Here is a 27,146-nt window from a genome sequence, read left to right as displayed (position 1 = left end):
CCACTAATTCGACTGGTTTGGGAAATTCTATAAGAGGAAAATAGTGTAGGTCCCACAGAGAAAATCCCCCAGGCAGCATCAGTAACTCCGGAATCAGGAAAGAGCTTTTCTGCATTTAGTCTAACATTTCAAAGTTTATTGGTGAAACACAGCTTATTCTGCTCCATGAAATTCTGAAGATACTGCATGAGTGCAAAGAAATGACTTGGGTTTGGCCATTTATTTCGAAAGAACAATGATATTGGCCAATTCACTAGCCTATGCCTGCCAATTCTTTTGCACCTAGAAACTGTTCGATTTATTCCACAATGTTTGAAATAGTATTTATTCCACTCTTCTAAGCCTTACAGTAAATTAAACTTTACTGAGCTACTAATGTCCACAGTATTTCAAACACTCTAACCTGACCTTCAGAGGTTTCTCAGTATGACCTAGGTTGCTACCGCCAGTCATCCAGGTTGGATGTGACTAAGACAGAGGTCTAGGGGCACCTGGGTGGCTCAGTTGATTAAGCATTGGACTTTGGCTCAGGTCATGATCTCGGAGTCCTGGGATCAAGCCCCACATCCGGCTTCATGCTTGGCGGGAGTCTCCTTCTCCCTCTGCCCCTCTCCCCGCTCATGCTCTCTCTCTCTTTCAAATAAATAAATATAATCTTAAAAAATAGAGAGAGAGAGAGACAGAGGTCCAGTGAATAGGTCAATAACCGGAAGAACAAAACGTTGTCCATTTTCCTTGCTTAAAAAGTTATCTTCAGGAAGTGGGAATCTTAAAAAGATTTTCTGTATCACCCCAAAACTAAATCTAACAGGTACATTATATTTATGCTGGGAGGAGATTGTCTACCATTTCTAATATGCACAGTTGTTTTACTGACTTACTATAGTAAATATTAAACCTTGAGAAATCTGCTGTGATTATATAGGAGCTGACTTTGGAGATGAATGCCAATTTAAATTGGTTTCTCTGGCATTTATTAGCAATTCAGTTTTACTCTGTGTAATTAATTATGGGATTATAAATAATTCAAATTAGGGAGGAAATATAGTCTTCAGACATTTCCAAATCATCAAACTACTTCTACGTATGTCAACTTATCTTGAGATTTAAAAACTCCATTGGCTTATTACTTGAGCTTGAACCAACAAAGTAGTTTAAAAACATTGTTTTCTTCATGGAGCTTTCTCCCCTGTGTCCTCAGTTTTCCCTTATAAAGTCTTTCTTTTCCCTTCTCATTTTTGGATACTTATCCTAAATGTTCACAAGATAAATTCTGGCACAAAGAATATAGAAAGTTTTCATGGACTACAATCTGTATGCCAGTCAACCAATCAGACTTTAATTTTAATTTGGAATGGTTGCAGTTATATGTAGATCACAGTGATTTAAAGTGTTCAACATATTAAAAGATGTTGGTTTTAATTTTCTTTGAATTTTGACTATTAGTAATATCTTTGGTTTACAAATATCTGTCTTTCAACAAACTCGAGTAAGGATATGCTAAGGGATTAAAAAGCCTAAGTCAAACAGATCAGATCAACTCTGACAATTTTATAGACTGCTTCTCACATTTTGTTATGGAAGAAAGAAGACATTTTTGTCATATTCCTATTATAATTTTATTAGGCTTTTAAGTCCTATTTTCTGAAATCTGTGGGGTTTTTTATAAAAGATTTTATTTTTTTAAGTAATCTCTATACCCAACGTGGGGCTCGAACTCATAACCCCGAGATCAAGAGTCACATGCTCCACTGACTGAGCCGGCCAGGTGCCCCATGAAATCTGTGGTTTTAATACTGTGCTTCATGAAGCATGGAGGATTCATAGAAATCCTTACTGCCCATTGTTAAGGGTGATGGGTGAGGGATGCATATGGTTGGTGGAGCTCTTAACTGCTTCCTCCTGGAGGAAGTGCCTGGAGACACTTGTAATCTCTTTTCACATTGCACTTTTTTTTTTTAAACTTTTAACTGGGATTTCATTTGAGCAAGTTACATCCAGCTCAGAGGACATTTGCATTTGATTTAAATTTCAAGTAGAGGATGATTAAATATATATTGGTTTTCACAATGTCACCATCCCTAATTTCTCCCAGGTAGTATTTAACTTTATTTTCGTTAAAATAAAATTAGCTCAATCTGAAAAGGCTACATAATGTATGATTCACCACTATATGACATTCCATAAAAAGCAAAACTTTGGAGACTGTAAAAAAATTAATGGTTGGCAGGAGTTGGGGGGGAAAGAGGGATGAACAGGTGCAGCACAGAGGATTTTTAGGGCAGAGAAACTGCTCTGTGTGATCCTATAATGGTGGATACATGTCATTATATATTTATCCAAACCCACAGAATGTATACCAAGAGTGACTGCAATGTAGACTACCGGCTTTGGGTGAGAACAATGTGTCAGTGTAGTTTCGTCTAGTGTAACAAATGTGCCGCCTGGTGGGGGATGCTGATAGTTGGGGAGGCTGTGTGTGTGGTGGGCGGGAGGGGGCTAAATAGGGACTCCCTCTACCTTCCGCTCAATTTTGCTGTGAACCTAAAACTGCCCTAAAACATACAGTGTATTAAACATAAAATTAATTTATTTGTAGTATTATATGACATATACATCTACACAATTAACTTCCTAGAATTTCTTCTATTTTCCAAAAGCTTGCCAATGAATGATGGGCCCCATGATTGGCTGGAAATGCACGGCAGAATAAGACTTTGCCCTGCGTCTCTCGAGAGGAAGGCCTGCTGCAGAGTTAATGGGAGATTTCTGGTGACGTCTCTGGTGGTTTTACAGGGGACCTGGGTGATGGCTGCAACTGGTCAAGGAGGACAGCTCTGCTGGTTAAAGAGGAGATTTGGTTTGGAGTCATCATGACCATGACTTGAGATTATAGGGAGGCAAGGCTCCTGGGAATGGACGGATGTTCTTCCTGAGCAAAAAGAATGGGCAGGGCAGGGAGATCCCTGAGATATGGCGACATGGGAGGAGGACGTGAACAAAAGACACAAACCTGATTTGTGCAGGAAAAGTCAGGTGACAGGGAAGAAGCTCGGTCCTTCCCAGGTGGAAGTGATTAGGACGATGACTGGAAGCCACTTAAGCACTCCTCACGAGGAGGGGCTGCAGGGAAGGATCCTGGCAAGAGCTCAAGCATTACTGGAGAAAACAGAGGTGTCAAATGTATGTTTACACTCACTAAAATGATAATGTTGGCACACTGATGAGAAATCATCAATGTGATGCTATGCATCTTAATTTAGTAACAGTTTCAAATTGAAGGGTTCACTTATATTTCTTTTGCCTATTCTTTCTAGAAACTTTTTTTGGGTCTCCCTATCAGTCCCAATTTCCACATGCATTCTGTTTCTTTCTGATTAGAGAGGCATTGACAACTGCCTCTGTTTACCTTGGTCACTGCTCTTCTGCACAGCCCAGCTCCCACACCACCAAGGATTCCTGGAGGACAGTGTAAGGCTGTGTTTCTTTCTTTCATCTTTTTCAAAGAGATATGGTGGTACCTCGATGCTTTCTCTGCTACCTCCTCCCAACCATATTTTAGCTCTTTGACCCATTGTACTCACTCCCCTTTCTCTCGGAGGAAATGTAGCATACTCCTGAAAATCTTGGGGGTCAGCATGAGGTCACCTCATTCATCCCATTCCCTACTTATTAGCTGTGTGGTCCTGGGCAGGTTCCTCAAACTTTCTAAGCCTTGGTTTCCTTATTTACAAGTTTGACCTAAAGATGGTACCTGCTTGAGAGGGCTGTTGTGAGGATTCCATGAAGATCTGCAGATAAAGTGCTCTGGGTGGCGGTCAGCATTTGGGAAGACCCCAGTGCCTGTAACCATCCACGCAGAAATGCATTGCTTTGGGAGCTAGCGCTGCCGGATGCACTGGTTCCTGGGGCTGGGCTTACAAAGGATCTCAAACCCGGTGGCTTAAAACAACAGAAGTCTATTTCCCAACAGTTCTAGAGGCTAGAAATCCAAAATCACGGTGTCTCCAGGGTCTAGGGGAGGATCTCTCTGAAGGGTCTAGGGGACGATCTGATCCCTTCAGTTGCTGGCAATCCGCAGCATTCCTTGGCCTCCAGAGGCACGGCTCCAATCTCCGCCCCTATTCTTCCCTGGTGTTCCCCTTGGGTCTTTGTCTGCACATTGTATTCTCTTCTTTGCGTGTGTCTGTCTCTGGGTCTCTTCTCTTCTTCTGCTCGAGGACGCCACTCACCAGCCTAATGACCTCATCTTAACTTGACAACATCTGCAAAGACCTTATGGCCAAATAAGGTCACATTCACAGGTACTGGGGTTAGGACCTCAACATGTCTTTTTAGGGGACACAATTCATGCCATGACACAAGGGAGGGGACTCTTGCACTGAGCCTGCTTTCCTTCCTTCCTTCCTCTTTTCCTCAGCTGTGCCTCATACAGAATTCTTGTCAGATTCCCTGACCTCATTGTTCGTATTCTAGTCACCCAGCACCAGGTACAATACTTCAGGTGTGGCAGAGCTGATGCTGTAGACTCCTGTGATCTGGATGCTTGACTGAGGGGACACCGAGAGTACATAATTTTGTTGTGTATTTTGCTGGCCACATCGGAACTGAGGCCTCACAGTGAATTTGGGATACACTCCAACAAGCAGATTTCGGCATCCTCTTTTTACTAACGACTCATAACCATCCCTCACGCCCCTTCGGCCTGTTTTTCTTTCCGAATGCTGTCTTGAGGGAGTTGACCCTGATGAACACGGTCTGAAGTGCTCCTAGAAGTGGAATGGATGCACACTCACAGGGACTACTGTGCATAGTTCGAGTGGCTTCCAGACTTTACAACCTGGACCCAACATCCAGGGGCAAACCAACAGCAGGACGGATCTGCTGTGGGAAATAAGCCATCGCTAGAAAAAAACCCAAGCTGTCATGCGCATGTCATCGCATTCCTTCCAGGCTTACCCCCCTCCCCTCCCGCCCTGGGGTCCCTGAAAAGTCCCTGAGGGGCCATCAGGATCTTTGTGGAAGATGGGGAGGCAGTCTGTACCCTTGAAGAGAAGGAGAGGGAAGCTTGGGCAGTGGTCCTTCCGAAGCCCTGGCCTGACCCCGTGGAAGGCTGCCACGTCCTGTCAATGATGGATTTCTTCCAACACTGACTTTGAATTGTACGCAGGGGTGGGCACAGGCAACAGGAAACCAGGGTGCACGTTCAGAAACGAGACGGCTGCTCTCAACAAGCCAGACTGGCTATTTCCCATCACTGCTCTTTTCTCCTTCACCACATTTCTTCATTTATTTTCCTCGGGTCTTCATTTGCTTTTCAATATTCGTAATTCGCATTGACATGCATATTTAAAATGCAACAAGGATTGAATGGGATTATTGTAATGCTTTCTATCCTAGAAATAAACAGTATGGATAGTCTACAACGGGGATAATTCGTATGTGGTTAATTGGGACCTGACAGGATCACTCTTAATCATTTTCTTGGGAGGGTTTTCTTTCTCTAGAAGGGGTTTACAAATTCTCTATGATTTGAAAACATTCAGTCTACAGCCCTCCCCTGTGTCCTAGGGTTAGTTTGTATTCTCATCAAAGAATCCCCCTTCCCTTGAACAACGTGGGGGTTAGAGGCGCTGGCCTCTCCCGTCCACTTCCCCCCACCCCCCGAAGCCACCCAGAGTCAAAAATCCACAAATCACTTTTGATTCCCCTAAACCTTAATTACTAATAGCCTTACTGATAACATACACAGTTCACTAACACATATTTTTTATGTTATAGGTATTATATACTCTTACACTAAAGTAAGCTAGAGAAAAGAAAATGTTACTAAGAAAATCACAAGGAAGAGAAAACACATTGACAGGACCGCACCGTATTTATTGAAAAAAATCTGCGTATAAGTGGCCCTGTGCAGTTCAGGGCTGGCCGTCATCTCGTACTGTCACTCGTACGAGTAGACGGCACAATGGAAGCTCACTGTGTAATTGGTGAAATGAATGAATGGACAAACAACTCCAGAAAAATCTATTTTATAATTGACTATTGCATCAAGACCCCTAGAAAACAGGATAGTTTCCATGCAATGAAGTAAGCTGACCAAAATATCCCCAAATAATAATAACAGGAAATAATACTGCTCATTATTTTTCCAGACCTTGTCCTAGCTATGAAACCTCACTGCTCATAGAGTTGGGGCTATCTGCATGATGCACAGTTTAACAGGCTGTAAATAACAGATCAAGGCCAGATGCAGACAGGCTGCAATGCAGGCTAATGGCATCTGCCATCAAACGAAGTATTGCAATCAGAAATCCGATAATGCCCCTAATGTTCCTCTTTAATTCATTAGTTATTATGAAAATAAGAAAATGGATAAAACCCTCATTATCCACTCATTTCTCTGCCTGTCAATTAAAATTAAAAAAAAAAAGAAGAAAGCAGGATCAGGTTTGTGAAATTAAAATGTTGAAGGAATCAAGAAGACATCTTAAATCTTTCAGCAGGAGGCACAGCATTAAAGCTGCCCATGTGCCCTGCGTTTCTCAGGACCAGCAGGAGGGTCCGCCACAGCTGGTGCAGAGCAGGGCGCCAGACATGGCTGAATGACAGGCTGGATACAAGAAGGTTTCTGAGCCGGAAAAATTCCTATCATCAGCGAGACAGCCATCCACTTGAAGGAGATCCAATCTCAGATAAGAACTGGCAACTAATCCTCCCTGGTCAAGAGAGCCATACATCCAAGGAAGACCGTGCATGTTCTCTACACGGGCTTGATGCTCTTGCATCAGCAAGTGATGGATGGGCAGGGGAGTGTGGTAGTGGCCATAAGATTACCTGTAAGGACATTCTTTTTAAGCTAGTGGCAAGGCTATTCTTCTGCCAGTCATCTTCGACTATATAGCACTATGAGAGAGAAGAAATGTTTTGCAGAGTGTTTTCAATGACACCGACCACAGCAAAAAATAGATCTATAAGCTTTCTATTGCTGCCATAGCAAATTACCACAAACTAAGTGGCTTAAAACAGCCGAGATCTGTTATCTTTTACTTCTACAGACTAACATTGCAGCACGAGTCCGACTGGACTAAAATCAAGGTGTTGTCCGTTTCTTTCTGGAGCTTCTGTGGGAAAACCCATTTCCTTGCCTTTTCCAGCATCCAGAGGATGCCCGTATTCTTGGCTCATGGACCCCCTCCTTCCTCCGCAAAGGTAACAATCTAGACTCTCTCCAGTCCTTCCTCCATCACCAGATTTCCTTCTGACTGTAGCTGGGAAACATTCTGCATTTCTGAAGACTACTGTGATGAGACTGGGCCCACCCCGATAATCTAGAATAATCTGCCATCTCAAGGATTTTACCCTTAATCACATCTGCAAAGCCCCTTCTGCTGTGTAAGGTTCTGGAAATTAGGACCTGAACATCTTTGGGGACCATTATCCTGCCTAACACACATTATCTGCCTACAGTAGAGGAATACCCTTCTCAGTTCTGACAAAGGTAGGCGGTCAAGTATTATTATCCATGCTCATCACCTCTCATTTTCCAAACGTTCTGTATTTCCATCTCAAGCATTTATTTTCTTGCATATAGAGTAACTTACTTCATGTTAATATCAGGCATTTAATTAGCTAAACACAATGAGCATGCTTCCCCCCAAATTAATAAAATTATTATACATCACATATAATAATGTAGTGTGTGTATTTAATATATATGTAGACATGTTTAAATGTGTATGCGAGTATAGATCACATGTTATTTGCATTTTAAGAAATGTCTTGGCCGAATTACATTACGATTCTATGTGAAATAACTTTCCAATTTTTGCTGCACATTGTACAAAAAATCTTTAAAGACTAAAGTACAGGTGTCTCTTTGTGTGTTTATGATTCACGACAAAAAGAAAGTTTACAGACACTACAAAAATCCAAATCTCTAAAGTGCTACACACTTAATCCAAATTGCAGATAGTTGCCAAATAGCTGCTAAGTGATAGTCACAAAGGATTTACAAACACAAATGAGGTGTCGTGTTTGGCCTCATGAAGATTACAATTTGAGAGAGGAGACAAATATATAGGCAAATCGTTACAGGTAAGACACAAACGAACTTTATAATAAATTGGCTTTGGGAGCTGGGGAAACAGGCCTATAAGTAATGGGTTTTGACTAGATGTTGGGGGTGTGGGCCAAGCGGGGGAGATTTCCTCGAGAAACAAGCATGGGAGCTGATCTTTAGTGGGGAGTGATGTTCAGTTGGCAGATGTGAGACAGGTGCATGTCCGAAGGGCCAGCAATGAGCAAGGATACACGTTCTCAGAATGGCCATGGTGGAGAGTGAGGTTGAACTGACAGGGTAGGATGGGGAGAGACTCTGAAAGGCTCGAAAATAGTAACTTGAAGGAGTTCAGATTTAATCCTGAAGGGGGAGCTCTTAAAGGTGTCTGAAGAGGATATCAACAGGGCTCCTCTGAAGAATAAACAGTTGGGACAGAAACTGTTAGTCGTCTCCTGATGTTCATTTCCCCTTCATCATTGACAAGTGAACCCTCATTTTTCGTGAGGCACATTCATGCCCCGTTAAAAGCTATATATCCCAGACATCTTGGCAGCTGTGGTCATGTAACTAAGTTCCAGCTAAAGAGTTGTACATGGAAGTTGTATGTAAAGTCATTTTCAGAGGGAGAAATCTTTCTTTATCCCCTTCTTACCTTCCACCTGGAATGTGAATGTGATGGCTGGAGCTCTAGAAGCCCTACTGGATCCTGAGGATGTTGTCAAACTCTAAGAATGTGAGTGCAGATTGTTGGAAGGAGCATGGGCTTCTTTCCCCCAAAAAAGAGAAATAAAGTTTCATCTTGCTTAAGGCTTATTTATTTTTTTATTACATGCAGCTCAACTTAGCCAGAAATCAGTGGTTCTCAACCCTGGCTACACACTTGAAATCTTGGGAGTCTGCAGAATCCAGCATGGTCAGGCCCGATTCCCAGAGATTCTGATTTAATTACTCTGAGGCAGGGCCTGATGATCAATCATTCTGAATGTTTCCTAAGTGATTCTAATTTCTATGAAGCCAGACAGGGATAATCAGTTACCAAGTTGTAGGATGGGGGAGCATCACACTCAGAGGAGTTATTTTGGAAGGTTGCCACAATAGTGTTCAGAGCTCAGGTTTAGAGGTGAGCTGTAGTGAGAGAGAAGCTGTAGTAATAGAGAGTCAGGCATCTGTGAAAGGCTCAGGAGAGGCGTTTGGCACGGAAAGGAGAGTGTGACGGTGCGCTTCATGTGGAAAGGGCTTGATCTTTCAGAGGGACACAGGAAACCAACAGACAAATGGGCTGTGTCATGTGGGGCATGCCCACGGCCCAGTTACAACGTGCTTCAAACCTGCTGGCTCAGCACTTTGCTGTAAACTGCATGACATGGCTCTCGATGTGATACTTTTTTTCATGATTGATTCTTAGGGAGAATGCAATTGCCCCCCGCCCCCAGAACATATAATAGACTTCTCTCTTTTTAAAGCATGTTGGGGAGAGGGGATGGAAAATGAGCTGTGTTTTCTCAGAAAGCTCTCCTGCATCGTAGTTCTGTTTTTCTCAAGATGGCTAAATAATCCCTTCCGTTGGAGTCCATTTAGCATTCTGGTGGTGGGTTGTATTTATCTGGGGGACCTGCGGCACGCTCTGAACATCTGACAGGCTCACAGCTGATTAATCCCTCTTCCTTTCCTGTCATCAATATTATTTAGGGGCAGTGGTCAAACTATATTGACACTCCACTGACATCTTCTCTGGTGCCCAATTACCTTTCTGTCATGATACGGTCTGCGAGGTAACAGAAGATTCTATGCTGTGCCAAGCAAGCTGGCACCAAAATATCCCTGAGACAGAATATATCATATCATTTTTATGCTTTCTCTGGAAACGAGGAGAGACATTTCCCTACCCCCGTTAGCCAAGAGGTCTTTCAACCTGCACGGATGCTTTGCATCTTGAGCTCTCCAGCACCTCCGTCCAGGAGCCCTGCTGATACTTCCTATTTCATATCCCAGGGTGAATTCCTAATGAGAGAGCAGAAGCCCTTGCCTTCGGCTCTGAGCCCTGACCCACATATTGAAAAGTAGTTACACTTCTAAACGAGCACCGCGGCTAGACTTTTGAGGAGTATCCTATTTAGATGCAACTTCACAGTGTGGGCAACTTGACCAGCAGACTTCACAGAGGAAGCAGAAAGACTAAAGTACAGGGGCCGTGGGACCTGCCTGGAATCGCCTCTGGCACCACACGGACACCGAGACACGCTGAAATCTGGGGCTAAACCAGTTTAAAATAGTTTCCTTTTTCTTTCTTCTTTGTGTGTGTGTGTGTGTTTTAAAGATTGTATTTATTTATTTGACAGAGAAAGAGACAGCGAGAGAGGGAACCCAAGCAGGGGGAGTGGGAGAGGGAGCAGCATGCTCCCCGCTGAGCAGGGAGCCCGATGCGGGGCTCGATCCCAGGACCCCGGGATCGTGACCCGAGCTGAAGACAGGCGCCTAACCTACTGAGGCGTCGTCCCTCTTCTTTGTTTTTTTAAACAAAGCTTAACTTAATGAAGATGGCCTTTGTAAGATTAAAAGGTCAGCTCCATTTATGTCTCTAAAAAGAAAATGTATTGATAACTATCCATTTTAATATTTCATTTTACACACACATGCTCACACATTTACTTGAATATTGGCTATTGTTTTGGTCAGTTTAGCACTCAGAAGAGCATCGCTCGTGACTGATGCCCATACTACTCATAGGATCACACCCTCTAATAGGCAAGAGTCAGACCCCCGAGTATTGAGATGTGAAGGGAGTGTTGTCCCAAGCAGGATCCCAGAAGGATTAAAAGCACCAGCATGAGTTTTACAGAATTCAGATCCATGGGATAACACACAGTATTCTGCATGTGGTTCAAAGGCTAATGGCCTGGATATTCTACGTCACTGGGCTAAATGGGAGCCGGACACCCTCCAGTCTTCCTAGAAACTCATTCCAATATTGGGGCTAGCAGAATCAAGAATGGAGATGCTTGTGTTCTGTTATTGAAACCTATTCTTCTGTCTGCTTTCTTAGGAGACTAGTATTTGTTGTTATGTAACAGGATGCCTGTGGGGGCCCTTACTTTTTCGTTTAGATTTTTAAAAAAGATCTATTTATTTCCTTGAGAGAGAGGGGGGTGGGGAGGGACAGAAGGAGAGGGAGGGAACACCAAGCCGACTTGCCACCAAGCATGGAGCCTGACGTGGGGCTCGATCTCACGGCCCTGAGATTATGACCTGAGCCAAAATCTAGAGTTGGACGCTTAACCAACTGAGCTACCTAGGCACCCGTCATTTAAAATTTTTAAGCTACTTCTAAAAATTTTAATTGAACAGGTTAACTATGATCACACCAAAACATTCAAAGCGTAAGTAAGATATAGAAGGGGATAAAGACAAGGTTAAGACCCCATATCCTTTGTCCACTGTGTTAACTATTATGAATGGTTTATTTTGTACGGTTTCCAGAACTTGTCTACACATGTATAAGGGTTATGGTTGCCTACTCATTTTTTTTTAAAAAACAGACTCATATCCTACATATTATTCTTCAATGTTCTTTTTGCATTTTTACCCTGGTCATTTTTCTATGCTAGGGTTTGAGTGTCTACTCCCTTCCTTCCTTCAACAACCTAACATCAGTATAGTTATCTAAAATTCTATTAATGGAAATTTGTCTGGGTTTCTTTTGTTTTGATTACTACAAAAAATGGAAAATACAGTACCTACATTTGTCTGTATTTGTTCCAGAAAGGCAATGCCATATAGTGAAAAGCTCAAAGAACACGTGTTAAAATTTTGACAGCCCTTTCCAAACTGCCATTGAAAGGTGGCTTCCTTGCCATGCTCTATATAGTGTGTATATTAAAAAAATTTTTTTTTACATGCCTTGCTGTGTAATATCTAAGCATGAGTTTGGAGTTGGGCTGCCCTGGGTTTGAATCTTAGTTCTACCACTTACTAACTGTGTGACCTTGGGGAAGAAACTTAACCTCTCCGGAGGCGGATAAAATAGTACCTGAACTGTAGGATCAATGTCATTTTAAATGACATGATACATTCAAGCTCTTGAAACAATGTCTGACACAGAATTAACATCCCTAAACGTTCCCTATTATGATTTGAACAGCATGGCAAACGAGAATGCACGTAAATATTCCACTTTGAGTAAAAGTAAATACGTTTCATGGAAAAAATATTACTTGAAAAGATTAGGTGAAACTGTTTAGAAACCATGAAAATGTATGTAATGATTACTTTTCAAAATATTCTGAGTACTTCACAGCTGTTTGGTAATGGTAAGCTCACTGAATCAGACATTTCTGGTTTTAAAACACTAAAGAGGTTCTCCGCTACCTATAAAAAGTTGGTTGTGGATTATTTCTGGCCCAGGAAGGAAAGACCTACAGACAAGCCAGTTCCATTCAGGGTGAGTGCAATAGGGCACACAAGTAGGCATGTGCCTGGCCTTCCTGAGACTGAGGTGGGAACTCTTCCCTAATTGTAACACATAGATTGTGCTGATGGCTTTTCACCTGGCTTATTACCGCCTCTGCATGTGCTCATCTCGGCCAGGGCACAATCACCCAGAAATTCTACAAGTATAACAAGAGAAGAGTACTCAAGCAATGACTGACACGCCTTCCCTGGTAATTCCATTTTTGGAACTGCTAATTTCAGATGTGATGATATAGCTCATTGAGTCAGGCTGCAAGAGACCAGGAATTGCCCAGTGGTGGGCACTTAGCTGAGCCAAGGCTCACTTAATTAGGATTCTGGCACGGTAGGTGGGAATATTTACTGTTGCTGCGAATAGTAAATCATAAATGTTAAATTACATTCAATCTCAGAAATAACTGTGCAAAACTTCTCACAGCATAGATAATCAGGCAATCACTGAGATGGTTATAGTTCTCACAGGCCATTGCTGCTTTGCTGTGAGGCCTGCTCATGCCCTGAGCTACAGTCTCGTTTATCCCAGCCCCATTTTTGTGTATTTTACTCCAGTAAATAAGAATAAATGCTTAATCTAAGTTTCAGAGTTTTTTTTTTTTTAAAGAACATAAAACATGTTGTCTATTTGTTTAAACTTCAAAACTTAGAGATGGCTAGTTAAACAGTAATTCTTAAATCATTAAGAAGATAAAAACAATGTCAATAGTCTTCCTTGATCGTGATGTTATAGAAAAACAGTGGACTGGAAGTTTGGAAACCTGGGTCTAGGTCTTCTCTCTGCTTCTCGTTTCTGATATAATTTGTGGAAAGTAATTTCCATTTTCCTGGGCCCCCATTTGTGTAACTGTAATTTAAGAAACTGTTAACAATTTTTGCTAGGGTCCCATTCAACATTCAAATAGTAAAAATAATATGCCCGACTGTAATTTTAAACATTCATTTATGACTGCACCTTACCGAATCTTTGCATGAACTGGGAAGGGCTATCTGTCTACGTTTTGTTGATAGGAGAACTTAGAGAAGTGAGATGCGCTGACTTAGGTCAACACACACAGGAAAGGGCGTGAGAGAGCTTCAGCTTCAGTCCATTTTAATCAAATGATTCACAGTGATTGAGTTAAGATTACTGGAAAGAGTAATTTTCTTAGCTGGACACGGAGCCTGAAAAAGCGTGAGCTTCAGTAGAACCTTTATTTGCATTTTCACACATCACAGCAAGTGCAGTTTCACATGTGTGGATTTCACTTGGATTTACGCACGAGGTTTTCCTTTTCCTGAATCTCTTAGCTCTCCTCTGTGGCAGGACACAAACATATGGATCCCCATGATCCTGGGAGCACACACTCTGGGTTGCCTGGACAGTGAACCAGCTGGGAAGCACTCCCCCTTCTAGTCAAGGAGGTTGCACCCAAAGGCAGCTTCCTACAGGGGCTGTGGCTTCTCCCTGTTCTGGGTGAAAAGAGGGCCTCAGACAATGCCTGTAGACAGCTGGTCCCTTCATGCAGCCCACCTGGTGCCCTAAGAGTCTGACTTGTCTCCACCAACAAAGTTGCTCTCTTGCCCTATGGGAAGCCAGAGGAGCAAGGGGTTCCTTGGAACTAGACCCTTGCTGTGTTCAGTACAACAGCCTGGCTCCAGCATCTCCCCCTGAAGGTGGATGGGGTTGGGGGACCCACGCCTTCTCTTTTGATGATACCTGATGTAAGCCTCTCCAGTTCAGCCCATCCATAACCCTGCCGTGTGCTGTTGTAGACTTCCGACTTGAGGTCTGCAGCTGGTCCAGAGCATGAAGGGACTCACTTTCCACAGTCTGTTTTCATTTCTAAGGATTCATTTGGAATCATGAAGACTTGCACTGAAAATTATATAATTAAGAATTGCAAAGAGTGGGGCGCCTGGGTGGCTCAGTCGTTAAGCATCTGCCTTCGGCTCAGGTCATGATCCCAGGGTCCCGGGATCGATCCCCGCATCGGACTCCCTGCTCAGCGGGAAGCCTGCTTCTCCCTCTCCCACTCCCCCTGCTTGTGTTCCCTCTCTCGCTGCGTCTCTCTCTGTCAAATAAATAAATAAAATCTTTAAAAAAAAAAAAAAGAAAAGAATTGCAAAGAGCTATGTATCCCTTACTATACAACTTACAGAATGTTTTCATCATCTATATTCCATTTACTGTCACACAAGTCTGCCAATCAAGACTTATTTTTATTATACAGACAACAAATCCAGATTTCAGAGTGGTTAAAAGCCTTCTTGAAAGTGGCAAATCTAGGCCATTTTTAAAGCATCCACAGAGCAGGTCCTTTGCCAGGGGCTGGTGAATTCAAAGACCAGCAAGATATCACTGAAAGCTCTCTTTCTTGGGTTAAATAGGGAAGATCATCCTAATAGCATTTATTGTAAACATATTCATTACATTTTTCAGTTTGCTCAAAATATAGTGCCTCTATTAGGGGACATTAGACAAACTTGACAGAAGTTGAGCAGGGAGGGTGAGCGGTGAGTGTATCTTAGCTGCTACTCAGCCGGAAGGAGACTACACACCAGCTGTGTCGGGGGCCCTGAGAAATTGTGAACAGTTATGATCCTATCACGTCTTGCCAGACTGGCGTGTCTGTGAGCGCCGCTGAATAGGTCTGTCTGTGATGAGTTTTCTCATCTGTGATCTGAATTCAGGTATGTTCTCGGAAGTGATTTCAGATGCAAATACAGTTCTCTGAAATCTCTATTTCTTATCAGTAATCCCCTTCATGGGGCCCCTCTGGATTTAGACATGATGTTATGCTGGCACCTCCAACTTAATACTTTCAAAGCTGAACTCATCATCTGCTTGCTCAGAGCTTTATTCCTTGGCCTGATGCACGGCTTCTCTTCCGCTCCATTTCCAGGTGCCCAAGGGGGAGCCTACCCAGACTCCTCCCTTTCTTCTCATATGGGCCTAACTCTCAAGTCCTGATGATATCACTTCCCAAACATCTCATACATTTTCCTCCTTCTCTGTGGATGTGCCTTCATTCACCTTAAGCCTTTGATGCCTTTCAAGGACTGTTGTGACACCTTCCTCCTCCCCGCCTGCCTCCTCCATCACGCCTCCTCCCCGGGCTCATGGCTGATGAATCCAAACGCCCACCACCCTCAGAAAAGAATGGAAGCTCCAATGTTGCCACACACTGAGCGTTACTGTGGTTCCTCTCTTCTCCGCATCGCATTCCAAATCTACTGCACTGATGCTTCCCCAAACTGCCTGAGCGTATCCTGCTTCTCCAAGACGAGAGTGTGCCCCAGGAAACTCTTCCTTCTCTTCCAAGCGACAGTTTTCCTGTGAGGACCTTACTAAACCTTCCCTCTACTCCCGCAGTTAGACTTAAATCTTCTTCCACTGGTTTTGTTGTATTCTGCAATGCCTTCACCAGAGCACTGCTCGTATTATGCTATTTCTGTGGGTTTTGTCCTCCAACTAGTTTTTGAGTTCTCTCAGGACAAAGTGCACGTTCTATTTACCATTGTATCCCTAGCACTGACCACGATGTCTGACAAAAATGAATTTCACTTAGATGCATGCACTAGGTTTTCCTTTCCCTGAATACTCAACTGTCCTCTGTGATAGGACCAACACTCTGCGTTGCTAGACAATGAACCATCTGGGACAGGGCTCCCACGTCTCCTACTTGGAGAGAATGCCCTCAAAGTCAGCTTCTCGAAGGGACTGGGAGTCCAGCGTTGACGAGACAAATGAATCTGAGTCTATGGAACTCGCTTGAGGACATGCAGCCAGTAAAAAGTGACACCAAGAACAGAAATCAAGGTGGGAATTCTTGTTCTTGTCATTCACTGTTTTTCCTTAGTACCTAGAAGAGTCGTTGGCACGTAAGATTCAATCAGCATCTGTTGAGTTAATGAGTGACTGAATGAATGAATGAAAAGTTAACTTCGGAGTCCTGCCTTTGGCTTCCATTCTCCTGACTTCCAGTCTTGGTGGAGTGTGTGAATATGTGTGTAGAGACATCCTTTGGACAAAGAAAATTAAACACAGAATATCATGATTTTCTCTTTACACCACACCGCAATTAAAGAATAATGGTAACTATTTCCACACGCACGCACATTTATGCACGATTCCAAAACACTGAGATATACAGGCTTGGTAATTCATTTCATTTACCAAAAGAAAAATGGCTTTTGGAAAAGAGGGAGACACCCGACCTGGAAATCATATAACTTTATATTCAGAATTAGTTTTCAGTTAACTGGTGGAATGAACTTGTCTTGTCAACTGTCCTTCTAAATAGTGTGAAACCCAGGCAGACCTAAGTAGACTGTGTGTGTGTGTTCTTGACGAAATTCAGAGCTAGAGCCATGTTCACTGCTGCTTTACAGAGGCAGGAGTGGAGCACGGAGGGGCCCCTCCATGTGTCTGACATTGTGAGAAGCAGGTGCACGATGGGTGCTTCTGGGGAGAGCCCTACTTGGGTTTATACTCTTCCACCGAGACTTCTGGGGCCTCTCTTTTTCATGCTGAATGACAGCTGATTTTATCTTTATCTCTTACTGACACAGACCCAGTCATTCACTGTGAAGCAGAACAAAAGCCAGCAGAGGGATGAAAGAAACCCGAAACAGATCTTTCTTGAACTGATCTGTATCGGAGTTCTAAACAGTTCTGGGCAGGAAGGAAAAGGAGATCTGCGAGCACTGTTGCTGAAGATAGAGCAAAGAACAACTTTTTCCTGCCCCTTCCCTCCCCCCTCCTTTTTTCTTGCGCAGCTACTCAAAGCAAACATGGCAGAAAGTGGAAGCGTCCTGGGAGGAGACTGTTTACCATGGGCGCTCCCCTATTCCTGCACATGGGCTCCCTGCCCACGGCCATTCCCTCTACTGTTACAAAGCACATTTCAGAGTGTAAGTCACCTTCTGCTCCATGGCTCATTATTCTTCTCTCGGAATAAAATAGGAACACATCAATTATGTGTCCGTTTATTTCTAAGTGTACAGCCTCGTAACACTGACCTCTCTCTGCTTTTGTATTTTTCAGTGCGTTCCTGACATTTGTCACCGGGGTTAGCTCCCAAACACCACTAACCCATTCTCTTATTATTTCAGTAATTTTCAAACGTTCTCTTCTACCGAATTAGTCTGACCTAAAGGCACCCTGGGAGGGGAACTTGCAGCACTCACCACTGCTTGTAATCCGCGTCACAGTTACAGTAGTACTTGGGGTCCGTGCAGTTCCGCTCGATGCCGCAGGCGCACTTCTGAATTCCGGGCCCCGAGCCGCCCCAGTAGTAGTGCTTCTCGTTGGCTTTGCCAACCCACCAGGTGTAAGGGCTTCCATCTAGGAGAAAGGGGAAAGACACAGTGAGGCAGACGAGGCTTGACCGGGTTGACATCATCCGTACACCCCTGTCCCCAGAGGCAGCATTGCGCCCCGGTAGGCTGAACATCACTTTACCCTCTCACAAGTAAAGGTATTTCAATCACAGGGATATTTAATAAAAAATACAACAGGGAATGGTAAGTGCAAGTTCTCTCACCAGGATAGGCACCTCTTTTCCTGGAAGAAGCTTCAACATTAAAGTGTCAGTAACTCAGGTGTCTACTCAGTAGAGAGGCTGGCCAGTTGGGGACATCCACGATGAGGGCAGATAGATGGTGCACCGACTCTGTGAATTACCACTAAGTTCGTGACTAGCTGTGCTTTTCTGAGAAGTGATAGTCAGGGGGATCATAGACTATCAGAGCCAAATGACCTTCATTGTGTCATAGTCTGATCTTATTTTACAGGTAAGGAAACTGAGGTTTAGAAAGCTGAAGGGATTCTCTCAATCACATAGCAGATTTGTTCCCCAACCAGAAGTTCGACACTGTATCTCCTAAGACATTGTACAATGCTCTTATACTGTACACGTGCCTCTATTATTTGGCCTAATCTTCACTCAGGTATTCACTCATTCATCCAATCATCAAACATCACTTGAGTTTCCATTGCATGTCAAACATGATAAAATCTTCATGTGTATGGCTAGAATTCCATTCTAAGAACTCACTCACCCTTTTGGGACGCTAGGTAGACACTTGTCCCAGGGTCTGTGCAAGTGTTCAGAAATAAAAATGAGGCAAGAGCCATAATGGAGTTGCATGAAGACTGCTGCAGTGCTGTCTTAGATACACCAATAGTTTTTTTTTTTTTTAAGGTAGATTATTTACTTATTTTTATTATTGAAGTATAGTTGGCATACGATGTTATATTAGTTTCAGGTGTACAACATAGCGATTCGACAATTCTATACATTACTCAATGCTCATCATGGTAAGTGCAGTGCCCATCTGTCACCATACAACATTACTACAATATTATTAACTGTATTTCCTCTGCTATACTTTTCATCATTGTGACTTATTTATTTTATAACTGGAAGTTTGTACCTCTCAATCCCCTTCACCTGTTTCACCCATCTCCCGCCCACTTCCCTTCTGGCAACCACCAGTCTGTTCTTTGTATTTATGACTCTGGCTTTTTGTTTGTTTGTTTTGTTTTTTAGATTCCACACATAAGTGAAATCCGATGGTATTTGTCTTTCTCTGACTTATTTCATTTAGCATAAGACCCTCTATCCATGTTGATGTAAATGACAAGATCTCATTATTTTTTTATGGCTGAGTAATATTCTATTACACACACACCCCATCTTCTTTATCCATTCATCAGTCAATGGACACTTGGGTTGCTTCCATATCTTAGCTATTATAAATAACGTTGCAATAAACATAGGGGTGCATATATCTTTTCAGTTTAGTGTTTTTGTTTTCCTTGTGTAAATACTCGGTAGTGGAATTACTGGATCATATGGTATTTCTATTTTTAATTTTTTAAGGAACCTCCATACTGTTTTCCACAGTTATACTACTAATTTACATTTCCACAAACAGTATATGAGGGTTTCCTTTTCTCTACATCTTTGCCAATACTTGTCATTTTTGTCTTTTTGATAATAGCCATTTGACTGGCATGAGGTGATATCTCCTTGTGGTTTTGATTTGCATTTCGCTGATGATGAGTGATGTTGAGCTTCTTCTCATGTGTTTGTTTGGCCATCTGGATGTCTTCTTCCGAAAAATGTCTTATTCACATCCTCTGCCCATTTTTAATCAGATTATTTGGGGCTTTTTGGGTGTTCAGTTGTATAAATTCTTTATATATTTTGGATATTAACCCCTTATTGGATTTATCATTTGAAAAAATTCTTCTCCCAGTCGGTAGATTGCCTTTTCATTTTGTTGATGGTTTCCTTTGCTGTGCAAAAGCTTTTTATCTTAGTGTAGTCTCCATAGTTTATTTTTGCTTTTATTTCCCTTGCCTGAAGAAACATATCCATAAACATGTCACTAAGGCTAATGCCCAAGAGATTACTGGTTATGGTTTCTATTACTAGTTTTAAGGCTTCATGTCTTACATTTAGGTCTTTAATACATTTTGAGTTTATTTTTATGTATGGTATAAGAAGATAACCCAGTTTTATTCTTTTGCATGTAGCTGTCCAGTTTTCTCAACAACTTTTATTGAAGAGACTGTCTTTTCCCTATTGTATGTTCTTGCCTTCTTTGTGGTAGATTAATTGACCATGTAAGAGTGGGTTTATTTCTGAGCTCTCTATCCTGTTCCATTGATCTATGTGTCTTTGGTGTGTGTGTTTGCGAGTGCACACAGCAGTATCACACTGTTTTGATTACTACAGCTTTGTAATGTATCTTAAAATTTGGGATTGTGATGCCTCCAGTTTTGTTCTTCTTTCTCAAGATGGCTTTGACTCCTTAGGGTCCTTTGCGGTTCCACACAAATTTTAGGATTGTTTGTTTTAGTTGTGTGAAAAATGCTACTGGTTTTTTGATAGAGGTTGCATTGAATCTGTAGATTGCTTTGGGTAGTACGAACTTTATTCTTCTAATCCATGAGCATGGTATACCTTTCCTTGTTTGAGTTGTCTTCAATTTCTTTTATTAATGTCTTACAGTTTTCAGAGTATAAATCTTTCACCTCCTTGGTTAGTTTTATTGCTAGATATTTATTATATGTTTTGGTGTGACTGTAAATGGGATTGTTTTTAGGGTGGGCAATTTAAAGTCACGAAACTCTCCTGGGAGGTTCAGGCTTGATATAATAAATGAGCAAACACTCTGAACTTGGAAAAGAGTTAGATAGTCTCCTACTTCATACACATTTCTAGACTGTGTTGACGTAATTTGGAAAAGTTATTATTTTTTTCCCTTTGCAAGATCATTTATAGCACAAGAATTTTAAAAATATATTCGACTTGATCAGGTAAACAGAAGAAAGGGAGATTTCAGCATCCTGTTCTGAAGGGAGGAAGAGGCCAGCTCTTTGAGGTAAGGGTCTACTCTGAAACCTTATCTTTTGTCTACCTGGGCCATGTCCCCAGAATAAAGAGAGCGGTGTTTGCTTTATACATTCAAGGTGTTTTTGTTTGTTTCCTTGCTTGCTTGCTTCTCCCTTCTCTTTCCATCAGGGTAAAGAGTAAAGCATCCAAATTGAGATGCTTCCTAGTGTTGGAACCATGACCAATAATAAACTGTTCTCTTTTGATGCAGTCAAGACTTTCAAAAAACAAGGCTTGAAAAATTCCACTTATGGAAACTGTAAAATCTGAGCCAGGCCAGCTGGCCAGTAACCTGAATAAGGTCTCTGTTGATTCCATCTCTAGGCCGTGTTACAGGAAGAGGGCAAAGGTGGACGGTACCATGCTGACCTTGCAAATGCCCTTGGGGCCTTCCAGACCACAGCTTGACCCAAAAAATGTAGAAACATGTCCTAGATTGGTTATCACATCTATTTATCACACTGAATCTCTTCAAGGTGACCTAATGCTAGGTTCTTTCCCTCAAAGGAAATTTTGGTTACTATCATTGTTTTGGGAACTAGGAGATACCAACACATCCAGTAGAGGGGATGAAGCAAACCTGACATCTGTGGAGCTGGGGTGAATGGACTGTCTAGCAGGAAACTCCCTTGTCCTACTTGTCATTCAAATAGCCCTTGGAAGAGTCTATATGTAAAACCTCAGCTCAATTGCAAATTATTTCTTCCAGCAACCAACAGAAACAACCTAACACTGTTATATTTTCATTATAGACAGTGATGGTAAATTGCATGAATGAGAGAAGTTGAATGTGGTTCAGTATGCTTTGTAAAAATCAGAGCAACATCAGTAAAAGGAGAAAGCTAATTATCAGCCTCTCCTTTAGCATGAGACTCTGAGAAATGTGTGGCAGGGGAAATGGATGAGAGAGCCCACTGATTCCTAACAGCACCTGCAGAGAGTATGGAGAAGCCCCCAGAGAGGAAGATTTTTTGTCATGTTGTTTGGGCAGTGGGTGTTCTAGCAGGAGGCCTAAGCTCTGTGTGGGATCTAGGCTCTGAGCTAATCTTACTTGGCAGGACCCTCAGTGCTTGTAGGGAGGGACTCTTATTAGATACCAGGGTGGGATCCAGAGGGATGATCCACACTGACATTTCCTCTTTTCAGGGCAAGGAGGTGACATGCTAGTGAGCAGGTAAGAGTGGCCCAATTTCCCAGTTCTTCCTCCCATCCCTCACCTTTGACTCAAGTCACATATAACCTTATATGGCTACTGTTCCCAGTGAAGGTGACGCCAGATCGAAGCTATTTTGTTCTCCTTCCAAGGAAAATAAGTTAAGCACAGTACAAAATGTTTAACTTAGCTGTTTCTCCATCTGCCGTGAACAGAAGAATGCCAGTGAGAAACACATATACTAGGGAGAAAGCAAATTGTACCCTTTGTTATTAGCATTGGCACATTTTGGTTAAATCAAATCACTGTAACTAAAATAAATTATTAATTTGGCAGATATTTTGTATTCAGCAAGAAGATGGTTCAATTTGCATTGAACAAAGAATTGCCTTATTCCAGTGCTATGCTAACGAAGTGCTACACTTTGCTTTACAAATCATTATTTATCTGTTAATTGGCTCTGGGGAAAAGCAGTTAAAGGTAATAAAAATGGAAAGACTTTCAAACGACAAGAATAAGAAGTGGTTAGGAGAGAAATAATTTAATTATCCAGGGCCATGAGTTTAAGAACTTCTGTAACCTCAAAATAGGAAGGTTTCTGTTAACTATATTCAGTGGGCGTAGCCACTGGGACAAGATTAGGATTGATAAGCCAGATTCAAAGTTGACTAGAAGCTAAATTATCAAAGTAAGGCGCATTGTATTAAAACAATTAGATTATCAGTTGAATTAAATGCAATCACTACACTGTTTGTACTCAAGATCAAGTTTCATTATGCTGAAGGGTTTCTTATGTTTGCATGACTAACGGGAGGAGGAAGAAGGGGAAGAGGCTACCTGCTCCTCAGGACTTGAAGAAACCAAGAGACCCTTGGTCTACTTTCCCCACTTAAAGTTGAGAGAGAGACCCAACGACAAGTGCATGGGGACCTCTTTTTTTTTTTTTTTTTAAAGATTTTATTTGTTTATTTGACAGAGAGAGACGCAGCGAGAGAGGGAACACAAGCAGGGGGAGTGGGAGAGGGAGAAGCAGGCTTCCCGTGGAGCAGGGAGCCCGATGCGGGCCTCGATCCCGGGACCCCGGGATCACGACCTGAGCCGAAGGCAGACGCTTAATGACTGAGCCACCCAGGCGCCCGCATGGGGACCTCTTGGTGAAAATGTGGTACATCTGTGACAGTCCGCTTAAATACATGTTCTCGTGGAGAGAAGACCCCGAATGGTCACTGGGACATTTAATTAGTTCCATGTCATCCACGTCTAGAGGATGTTAAAAACAACACCACAAGGCTTTATAGTCTCCACAATGAAAACTTAAAAGCATATTTTCACCTTGATGAAACCTAGTTTTATTTTATCTACTACTATCTATCTACAAATTCTCTTAGAAAATCGCAGGGGGCTATTTAGCAGGGACAACAGAGCAGGTACAAACTGCAGCAGAAACCTGCCTTTCAGAGCTCTGCTCAATGCCCCCTGTGGGCAGCCCTTACTGTTTCCTGCCACCCCTCACCCCCCGCTGCCTCCTGCATCTGGCAGCGTCCTGGCTGCTTGAAGCCCCTTACAGTGCCTGGTGGATCCGCTTTCTAAAGAAGTGACTCTTGCTCTGAAAAATCTCCCATTTTCTCCTCTGTCTTGTCTTCATCAAAGCACCACCGAATCTTTCCCCCTCCATGAAATTTCCCAATTTCAGCTGACCATTCCGATCTGATGACAGCACTCTGTGCCAAGGTACCAATAGGATATGAGACATCTTTAGCTGGTGTAATTCTGGACTGTAGGTACAAAGTCCTCACTACCTGTGAGAATCTTCCTTGCCGGGCAAATAACCTAGAGAAGAAGGAAGGTAAAACCTTACAATAAGTGTTGGGCTGGGCTGGAGCAAAGAGAAAACTTGGAGGTGCTGTAGCTACTCTAGAGCCCTCTAGAGCATCTGATAGCACTAATCTGGAAGATCAAGCAGGCCAGTCTGTCCTCTACCTTCAGTATGAGATGTGCACTCTCCCAGCTAATGCTGCCGCCGACAGTGGCCCCTGCCCCCAGGCACAGGCCCCCAGTCCTGGGGTTCTCTGGCTTAAATACAGGCAGCGTCTCTTCTTCAACATGTCGAGTTTGTCCACATGCAATCAATTCTAAGAACCGGACCGTGGAAGTCTCAGGAAGTCTCAGTGGAGAAAGATGAGGGCTGGGAGGTGAAGTCACGGAGTGACTGCTTCTGTATCTTTTCCCTCTGGTGGGACATTACTAGAGAGAAGGGTTTCCAATTTACCTAAGAGAAGTTCCACCTGAGGTTCTTATCAACACTCTGGATTCCCTGGCTTGCAAAATAAGATCTATGGAATAAGAATCTCGGAGGGAGTTCTGGGGACTCGGTCACTAAGGCCCTGATGATCAGATAGGTCTGCCATATACTGACCTGAGGCAATGGACAGTGTGGTTTCGGTCACAGAACACTGAGAGGCCGGTGCCCGGGTCCCACTGGAATACTAATCTAGGACTTTGTTATCCAGGTAAGATATGAAAAGGTGACAGTGGTGTTTACTGCACTAACACCTCCATTTAAAATTCCCAGTTATTTTTTTTTCAGAATAGTCATTGTAATTTTTTTTCTAATTTCATAACTGTGGTTCTAAGTCCAAATGCCTGTATTTTACTATTTAGATTAAGAACTTTAGAAATAAAATGAAGCATCCTGTATCTTGGCATGCCACAGATACAAAGGCCTATCATTTCAAGCTGCCTATAAATTCTGTGAAATCAGCTTATTAAACCAGATAACAATTCTCTTTTATTTCCCAGCCATCTGATTCTATGTTAGCAGAAAGACCAACAGAGAATGAATCCAAAAAAGTCCCATGGAGTTCATATTACTGACAGTGTTGTGAAGTTGGGAAAACTCGTAATTTTGAAGTTATAATATAAACACATTCAATATGGTAGTTAAAGGTGAGCATAGAGATAAAAAGATTTATCTCTTTGTGACTGAATGTCACTAAACTCATTTGATTAGGGGTGAACAGAAACGAATGGAGTTGATTAGCCTCCTGGTGCATCTTTCAGGATTATGTTGGATTCTACTATATTTTATTAATTTGAATCAGGACCAAATTTAGAAGTGGAGAATTGAAGTTCAGATCAAAATGGACCTGAACTGAAATGTTAGTTAATTAAAAATTAATTTTACTGCATAATATTTAAATTTATTTTATTGAACCAAACTTAATAGATTTCAATCAAGGACTGATTCCACTGAGCAGAATTTGATTGAACTGAATCAAATCACTTTGAATCCTATTCAAATGAATTAGGTTTTATTAATTTGAATGGAACTGAAGTGACAGATCAGATGGGAGTTCGCTATTCTGAGCAGTATTAAAGAGAACAGAAGAGGCCAACGCACTCCATGTTAATTTGGCCTCAGTTTCCACAGAGGTCATGGCGTTTGTGGCTCCCTTACTTACTCTGGCTAATTCCTTTGTACCATGGCCCCAGGAACAAATGTGACTAGTGTCACAAAGTGACAAATGCAACCACATGCTATTTGTAGGATTTAATAATATGCTTTTCTAGTCTTTTTCCACTGGAAAAGCCCTGACCAATTATTTTAAATATTTCTTTTCTTCATTATAGAAAAAAATTAGAGGGAATTAAACTGGATGTCAGGGATGAAGATTTGATTGAGTACTGACTGCTTCCTTTATTTTTATTTTCCATTAAAAACCGTATTTATTTGTTAAAACATGTCTTACCCTGGGCCCATCATTTATACTGAAATACTTGGTATCTTGTGCCTTGACTTTTATTGATTGATAGATAATAGATGCACTTTAGCTTCCTTTACATTTAAAGGACGACTATAACTTTTTAAGTTTGTAGCAAAATATTGCTTTGCAACGGAAATGGCATGCTACATAATCAATAAGCACCTTTTTAGTGCTGGAGAGACAATTTGGGGAATAGGGGTGAAAACCTCATTCCTGATCTAAGCCTCTGAGTTAGCAGAAAGACTATGTTTAGTAATTTACAATTATGAAAGTTTTATGCCTTGATATTTAATAGGGCATACACATAGTAAGATGGAAAAATACACACTGGATGTCATAGGAGACGGCAGTGGGTCCCCTAGGTTCAGGCAATGGGTCCTGTAGGATTCTGGAGAAGGAAACAATTACCGAGGATCAAGGTAGACTGGAGGGCCTCCACAAGGAGGCAGATCTGAGTGCAGCTTTGATGGGAGGGTAGGATCTAGAAAACCAGGAGGAAAATATGAGCATTTCAGCACTCCTGAATCGCTGGCCCAAGGTATGAAGCCAGAAAGAATCCAACTTTTTTCTGGAACTGTCGGGTAATCAGTTAGGCTGGTGGGGGCAGTGTAGGGAAGCAGAATTTATGGTTGGAGAAATAGTTTCACTGTGTTTGGACTTCAGTTTTTAAGTAATGGGGAGTCAAATTTAAAAAGTTTTACATGTTAAAGGGCGCCTGGGTATCTCAGTCAGTTAAGTGTCTGACTCTCGATTTCAGGTCAGGTCATATCTCAGGGTCCTGGGGTTGAGTCCTGTGTCAGGGTCTGTGCTCAGGGGGGAGTCTGCTTGAGGATTTTCCCTCTCTCCTTCTCCCTCTGCACCACCCCTTCCCTGTTCACATGCACACGCACACTCTCTCTCTCTCAAATAAATGAGTAAATAAATAAATAAAATTTTGGATGTTAAAATATTTTACAAATACATTTGTGTGTGTTAAAATATTTTACACGCACAAATACAAGTTACATGACCACAAAGTTTAATACCTTTTTACATAAGGTATAAAGATAATAAAATAGACTTGTACTTAGTTTATTATCATTGTTGTTATGGTATGTTGTTCTTTGAGTATATCCCACTTGATTAATTCTAATATTAACCAACATCCGGCTGTGTCTAGTTTTTTGCTATTTCACCAAGCTCTGTGAAAATGCCTAAGAGTTTTGAGCACGATCCTAAGTGTCATTGTTAGGTCATATGGTTTGTGCATTTTGAAATTGTTTATCCAAAGCACTCACATGAATGCAGAATCCTACCAGCAGTATATAACACTTTAA

General features: G+C 42.1%; 1 protein-coding gene across 2 annotated transcripts in view; it reads right to left on the bottom strand.

Moving 5' to 3' along the window:
- Positions 1-27,146, bottom strand: part of CNTNAP2 (contactin associated protein 2) — a 2,031,041-nt gene that overhangs the window by 387,699 nt on the left and 1,616,196 nt on the right. For both annotated transcript variants that reach the window (XM_027574309.2, XM_027574310.1), the window contains exon 14: positions 17,696-17,852. In XM_027574309.2, coding sequence (XP_027430110.1) covers positions 17,696-17,852 — 157 coding nt within the window. The remainder of the gene's footprint in view (positions 1-17,695; positions 17,853-27,146) is intronic.

Source organism: Zalophus californianus, chromosome 12 (genome assembly GCF_009762305.2).
Source record: "Zalophus californianus isolate mZalCal1 chromosome 12, mZalCal1.pri.v2, whole genome shotgun sequence".
Lineage (NCBI taxonomy): Eukaryota > Metazoa > Chordata > Mammalia > Carnivora > Otariidae > Zalophus > Zalophus californianus.
This window is presented reverse-complemented; position numbering and strand designations above follow the sequence as displayed.